Source organism: Triticum urartu, chromosome 5 (genome assembly GCF_003073215.2).
Source record: "Triticum urartu cultivar G1812 chromosome 5, Tu2.1, whole genome shotgun sequence".
Taxonomy (NCBI): Eukaryota; Viridiplantae; Streptophyta; class Magnoliopsida; order Poales; family Poaceae; genus Triticum; species Triticum urartu.
Genome location: NC_053026.1, coordinates 420,040,249 through 420,047,404, shown reverse-complemented (window position 1 = coordinate 420,047,404; position 7,156 = coordinate 420,040,249). Strand labels below are relative to the sequence as shown.

The 7,156-nt window shown below is 41.3% G+C and overlaps 1 protein-coding gene across 3 annotated transcripts; it reads right to left on the bottom strand.

The window, feature by feature from the left end:
• Positions 1-384: 384 nt before the first annotated feature.
• Positions 385-6,489, bottom strand: LOC125509461 (ATP-dependent 6-phosphofructokinase 5, chloroplastic-like). 3 transcript variants are annotated; one of them, XM_048674445.1, is made up of 14 exons: positions 6,279-6,489; positions 5,049-5,382; positions 4,863-4,941; positions 4,378-4,451; positions 4,065-4,176; positions 3,812-3,907; positions 3,623-3,724; positions 3,468-3,542; positions 2,866-3,006; positions 2,645-2,761; positions 2,455-2,559; positions 2,274-2,354; positions 946-1,074; positions 385-857 (listed from the first exon to the last, which is right to left on the bottom strand). In XM_048674445.1, the coding sequence occupies exons 2-14, from the start codon at positions 5,357-5,359 to the stop codon at positions 690-692; spliced, it is 1,590 nt and encodes a 529-aa protein (XP_048530402.1). In that variant the 5' UTR covers positions 5,360-5,382; positions 6,279-6,489; the 3' UTR covers positions 385-689. The 3 variants fall into 3 exon arrangements, with proteins under 3 accessions (XP_048530402.1, XP_048530401.1, XP_048530403.1); XM_048674444.1 differs by having other exon boundaries at positions 4,863-4,944; positions 6,279-6,488; XM_048674446.1 differs by lacking the exons at positions 5,049-5,382; positions 6,279-6,489 and having other exon boundaries at positions 4,378-4,464; positions 4,863-4,906.
• Positions 6,490-7,156: the final 667 nt, after the last annotated feature.

Here is a 7,156-nt window from a genome sequence, read left to right as displayed (position 1 = left end):
TCTGACCCTGCTTTTGTCTTTTTTGCCGAGAGCTGCTCAGATATTCAAATGAATTAAATTTGGAGCGGACCTCACGCATCAAATTATCTACCACACAAAAAATAGATTTTTTGAATTTTTCTAGTATTTTGAATTTTTTTTCTGAGCACGGGTGCATATGAGCCCGGGAGCAGAAACTCCGCATCCTGGGGGGGGGAAACCCCTTTTGTTTTAAAAAAGAACTGATTATAGATACTTACACTTGAATACATCGTCATCCCGCTTTTGTTCATGGTGTGACTTCTGAGAGTCATCAGTGAATTAAAGAACAGAGTGAAAGTGTTTAGCTTCAGCACAAAAGAAAACGAATCATTCATAGAAATCGATCGCGGAACGCAGAAGGCATTTCGCTACCCATCATTTCTGAAGCAAATAGCTTCGTTTTAGAATTATGGATGGTCAATGTTTGGACAGTGCATTACAGATTATTCGGGACAACTTGAGCTTTGTACAGCTCTGTTGTCATGGACAAAAATGGGGCTGATGTGAAACAAGTCGATCGAGTTCATTCTCAGTATTACATTATTGTTAACATGTTGGTAGCTTGCACCGTGACTAATCTTTCAGCTGTGACTAGTCTGTGGGTAAGCAAAAATATGTTAATTCATTACGAGTTTAGCCTGTGCAGAGAAGTAAACGCTCAACGCGAGTCAGTGGAAGTCCGGTTGGCCAGTGGACGTGAGACATCGGTGCCACATCCTGCTATTTGGGTTCACATGCTTCGGTGTTGTGATGACTTCTGTGATCGGGAGGAAGGCATAATGTGTGTTGCAAATACCTGATGTGATGCCGCTGAACCCGGCAAATGCTCCATGGACCTAGAGGAGTTTATATTCGTCAAATGCAAACTAGATATGATGGATGCATGCTACCAATACATATGTGAAATACAGGACATAAACTTACAGCATTTTGTCCAAGCACAGTGCACAAGATGGCATCAGATGCATTTGCACGACACGCCCGGACCATATATGTTGGGTCGATGTACTTCACATCAGCTAGAACACCAATGTCCTTGAAATGTTTCTTGATCTGGGGAGTGATACCAGTGACATCAAATCATTTAGTTGCTATGTACAACTTGACAAAATATCAAAAGGGCGGAGGAATAGGAAGGTTATAACAGATAGAACATGTCAATACGGGAACAGTATCTAATTACTAAGCTTTAAATTCAACATTATATGGTCTCCTATCATGAAATAGGCATGTTAATGACTTGCATGTACAGAAAACGAGGTTCATAAGTTATACACTGGCAGCTAAAAATAACATGTGCAGCACTGAGGTCCCTAACTAGGGTTTGCAAAACTGATGTTAGACTCGGACCAATCCTGACTAGGATGAATAACGTTAACCAGTTCCATTTGTGCCAGAACACTACTGCAACTAAGCTTAGGCAAGCAGCTCAACAAAGAACTGACCAGAAGTTCTACTTCCGTTAAAACAGATTTTCGGTGCACGGGGGCAACGGGGCACGTTATTTTGAACTGCTCAAAAGAGGTGTTTAAATTATTTGAATTTTGTTACATGAATACGCATGCATGTGGTCTAAGTATCTGTGAAATTTCGTTCAATAATACGTTGTATTATGTGCTGCACAAAAAAGACAAAAAATCGGCCAAAAACAACAACAAAAAAGCCCCTGATTTGCATGGATTTTGTCTTTTTTGTATCTTTTACATGCGAGCACTTATATTGCTGAAAATTTGGCCTGTTACACTGCACTGCTATACGCGTGTGCACGCAAAAATTTGAAAATTTCGAACATTAAAAATCTGGTTTTCTGAACTTCAAAAAAACAGGCACTATGTGCCCGTGCTCAGATGTCGATTTTTTCTCTCTTTCCAGCAAAACACAATAGAATAGACAAGATTCTCATAGTTGTTCGACTTTCCAGTAGATTGTGAATTGGCACGCTTACCTGCAATAACTAACTACACTCCTGTACGAGCATGCATGTTTTGCCCTACTATAAAACTGGTGACAGCCAGCATAAATCATTCATACACATTCTCGAAAAAAAATCATTCATACAAAATCCAATAAAAAAGGCCCTTGATTTTCTAGCACGTATAGCAGGTACTGCCCCTCGCAAAAGCAAAAAAAAGTAAAGTAGGTACTGGCTTCAGTAGAGTTGACTGGTTACCAGATGATTTCAAACACCTATCATCATCTAGGATACTTACTAACAAAAATCCATTTGTATGGGGTTTAAAACGAGCATATACCTTTTGTTGCATGTGGACACCAAAATCACTAAGTATCACATTTCCTGAAGCATCTGTTGCATTTGATTTTTGCAGTAAATCCTGCAACAACAAATCCAAGAATCACAACCTAAATTTCATCCATTTAACTGAAGTTACTAGAGCTTTTGGACGAGTCAAAACACCATGCGCCACATCATACCTGTCCTGCACCTTCAGCCACACAAACCACACAAAATCCCTTGGTTTCCAGTAAATGCTCAAGATGTGACAAGACACCATGTTCTCCATCAAGTGTAAAAGATACCTTCACTCAGATTGTGCGCTTGTGTTAGTAAATGTGAAGCAAAGACAGATTTGAAGCTCCATCAGCAGTGTTTTCAGTTACATACCTCAGGTATTAGGCAGACATCAATCTGTCCGCTAGAAAGAGAAGCATGCATGGCTATGAACCCAGTGCTTCTTCCCATTAATTTGACCAACCCAACTCCATGATATGCACTACGTGCCTGAAGATAGAAGGAATTATCTAAAGCAAGAGTAACCATATACCAAATTCACTCCACTTAAGTTTCCATAGTAAAAGAACACGAACAGCAGCAACGTAACCAACCTCTATATAGGCAGAATTGATTGCACGTTGAGCTTCTTCAACAGCTGTGTCAAAACCAAATGTCTTATCCATGAAAAGTATATCATTATCAATGGTCTTTGGAACAGCTACAACTGAAACTTTCAGTTTTCTCTTACGGCACTGCAAACCAGAACAAAGAATTAAACTAAGCATGTACAGTCACATCCCATGAAACACATACGTGTTTTTTCAGTAGAAGATCTGCCAGAATACAAAGATTTAACATAGCAAATGTAATGCACAACGTTTGTAACAGTATGTACTTCTATGAAAAGTTTATCATTAAGAATCACGCGTATTGGGTGTACTTTGGGCACAACCACAGAAGTAACATGTGCTGATTAGGGAAAAGGCATCCCTATGTTTTCTCAATACTGTGTCATTTTTGTGCAAACAATGGGCTTTGTATTCTCAGGTAATTGATATAACCTCTACCATTAGGTTGTATAAGAGTCAGATTACTGCGCTATACTTGACATAGAAATAGAACTAAATGCTCCTTTATCCAATCATGTCCAAAAGTACATCAATGACACCTATGATAAAAATAAAGAAAGGAACTCCAATAGAGACGTAATAACCTCCTCGTGGATAGCATTAGCTCCAGCATGGCTACCATTTCCTCCTATTACAAATAGCATATCGATTCTTCTGGCCTACAAACACAGGATGATCATGTAAAATAATGATGAAGCATCAATACAGAACATCACAATCTTTTATTCACATTGCTTACCTGTATGCTATCTACAATTTCACTAGTTTTAGCTCCTCCACGTGAGACACCTAGGAAGCTTCCACCAGCAAGATTTATGTTCTCCACCACATCACGTGAAAGCTGAAGGTTGAAACCAAAATGTAATTCCATGGCATAATGAACATCAACTTCCTTACAACATCAGGCGAATGGGGGATGCATCCTTACTGGCATTTCTTTTAAGCCTTTTTCAAAAAATCCACGATAACCAAACTGAATTCCGACAATATTCTTCACCCCATAGATCTCCAGGGTAAATACTATCTGGAAATACGATTTACATTTGATCAATATTGTCAAGAGGTTGTGGAACCAAGATTTAGACACAAGAAATATATTTTTAATAAGGCACACCACTTATTTAAACTTCAGGCATGTAAAGAAAAAGCCAATTTCTTGCACGATACTGAAAGGACAATACCTGTCTAATGACATCATTTAAACCGGGGCAGAGCCCTCCACAGGTAACAATGGCTGCTTTTACTTCCTCTGGCTCATAGTATATTTCCTTACGAGGCCCTGCACGATGCACCCTATAAAAAGCAAATACCACTGTCTCATCAATTCCCCCTTCTTGAAAGATAGAATCACGAGAATATAGCAATTGAAGACATTCTAGTAACAATCAAATGACAAATGCAAAAACTCACATAAGCTAGCAATTTTTCATATAATCTGATGATAAAAGGTAACGTATGTCACAGAAAAGACAAACCAACTGCATCAGAGCGTACCAATGTTCCACCCAGCTACAATCAGGATCAATGCACTCAGCTCCAGCAGAAGTATTAGAGGCATAGTTAATCACCTGGAGAAACATACTGTGTAATTATAAATACAAACAGTAAGGAAAAAGATAAGGCTTCTTTAGTCGAAGGTTCAAAAAGCAAAGTCTTTGCGTTTTCTGGAAAAAAAAACATTTTAACTGAAGCACATAATTGGTATTATCTAAAGTAATGTTCGGCAGTTTACAAAGAGAATTAGTAGTTTGCACGAAGTCGGCACATTCAACCTTACAAAATACATTAATGAATTCATGAATAAGCAAATGATACATGGTACCACTAACTGTCTCGTGACATAATTAATTCTTCCTTAGTTTCCCTGAGGTACATCTCGAGACTAGGCTTTCTTCATGTATTATCTTACAAATCCTACGGAAAACAATTAGTTCACGTCATATGAAGCGTGGAGCATCATATGTTATCTCATTACTGACCTTCAGAAGTGCTCTATCATCCTTATTGACATAGCCATTCCACTTGTCAGGTGATGAAGCATCGCTAGCGCCCAGGGGACTTCTGTCAGTAACATATGTTCTTTGTAAAATAAGAGAGATAGATACAGCTTTATGTTTTCAGAATACATAACAAACCAGTTATAGATGAAGTGAATAGGAAGGAACCTGTTTTTCTTCAGAGAAAATGTAGTGAGCCTTGGCTCTAAATCAAATACATCTGTAATATGTGGCAAACTAAAGCGCCTATCCCAGTCTTCCTGATACTTTTGCTTCCAAGAAGGATCACCGAAATCCAGGTCCAACTTCCCTGAAACAGCTCTGGCATGCAGTGCAGCAGAGCCTTTTCTGCTCTTTCGTTCATTTAAGTGAGTGAAACCATACTGACACTGATCCCTGGTTGGATGCCCCCACAGCTGTTGTGCAGTACAAGCACTCGTGCTTGCTTTGAAAGCAATGGCCATCCCAGATAAGGGCATGAAAATAACAGTGGACCCCTAATCTGCAGTAGGAATTTATGTAGGCTGAGTACTTCGTCCCTCCTCAAGCAAAAGTGAAAAGGAGAGGTAAAAACAGCCTGAAGGATCAACTGGTATCGAAATACTGAGACGATTCCATAGAAAAACAATCACAGATCCATAAAATCATTTAAAAGTGAATTCAACATTACAGGGCCAGTTGGACCAGTTCCAACTCTAGGAACAAGCAAACTCTAGTCAGCCAGCTCACAGAGACTGAGCCAGAAAATCCTACAGAACACATTATAAGACAAGAGCATCTGTGTAGTCTACTCATGATCATCTACTCCAACAACACAAGCACGGCACATTAAAACCGAACCAGGCAGCAGCAAGAAGGTAAACATTTCTCAAGATGCCCTACCCACAACAAATTAATTTACACGGACATCAACATGCAACATTCCAACCAACTACACACGTGCCTTTGCCGATCACAACCCACACATGTGACGAAGGTACATTGAGTCAGATGCTACGGTACCACCGAACACCAACAAAAGTTCAGAACGCCTATGAACAACACGAACGAGACACCGTCCTAACATATCACACCCGCTCTGCGTGCATTCCGCGCTCGAAACTCGCAGAGTAGACAGCGAAATACGAACCAAATCGGATAGATTCCGGATGGCCAAACCAACTGGCCTTCCAATTGAAACCCCAAGCTCCCTTCCCCTTCAAACTCTGGTACCCTCCCAAACATTTCTAGCCGGCCGAGCCATGCAGCGCACACGCCGATGGCGGGACCGAGTTGCCACCACGGATGGCAAGACGAGACCGCCGCGTTTGTCTCCTCACGAGCGGAGCTGGGGCCTGCCTGGGGATCCACCGGGCGGAGGCGCGCGGGGTGGGGATTTGGGGATGAGCGGCGGCTTACCTGCGGCCACGGGTTGAGACGGCGAGATGAATCGGGGGTGAGCTCCTCTGGCGCCTCTCCTCCGGCCTCCGGGCTTTGGATTTTTCGAGCCGCTCCACGCTTCACCGAGGGATTGATTCGGGCACGGCGGAGAATCGGAGGGGAGCGGACGGCGGGGGAGGGGGGCGGTCTGCCAGGTGGCGTAGAGGTGCCTCGGTGGGCTCGGTGTATTGACCGCTACACGTGTTCGGGCACTGGATTGGTGGCGTTTTTCTCGGGGACCGGTCCACGAGATGTCGAGGCATTTTTGTTTTTTCCTCCTTTTATTTTGCGAGGTAGTTCTCTTTTAGGGGATCCCTCATTTGCCGGGTAGTTCTTTTTTAGGGGTAAAAACGATTTTCATTCAAACTAGTAAGTGTGCACGTGCGTTAAATTATTGGTTGCATTTTAAGTAGATGCCAACATGTGGTAGATAAAAGGTTGCTTTGCGTCTCGTGGCATATAGGAAAGCTTGACAACGCATGAAACGATGCATGTTCATCTCTGGTACACACAGTCACAAACATACATAAAAATGGAGAGTATAAATCAACCCATACAACTCGTTATTTCATGCCTCCGTTTACTCTTTATATGCATCAAGATGCTCTTGACATGTAAGGCCTCCTTTGGTTTGGAGGAATTTTATAGAATTTTTAGAGGATAGGATCTTATAGGATTTTTTCCTTTAGAGCCCTTTGGTTTATAGGAATAGATTCTTATTCCTACATAGGATTGGTTCCTATCCTCCATATTTCATAGGAAAATAAAAATGAGCCTAGACTCAATGAAAAAATTCCTTTGGTGTCAACCAAATGACATCTCGTTTCCTATTCCTACTCATAGGATTTGAGATACAT

Coding starts and splice junctions, on each gene's coding strand:
- LOC125509461 (XM_048674444.1), bottom strand. CDS start 5,359: ATGCCCTTATCTGGGATGGCCATTGCTTTCAAAGCAAGCACGAGTGCT. Junction 2,762..2,865: donor TCAATTCTGCCTATATAGAG/GTTGGTTACGTT, acceptor TTCTATCTTCAG/GCACGTAGTGCATATCATGG. Junction 2,355..2,454: donor TGGCTGAAGGTGCAGGACAG/GTATGATGTGGC, acceptor TTGTTGTTGCAG/GATTTACTGCAAAAATCAAA.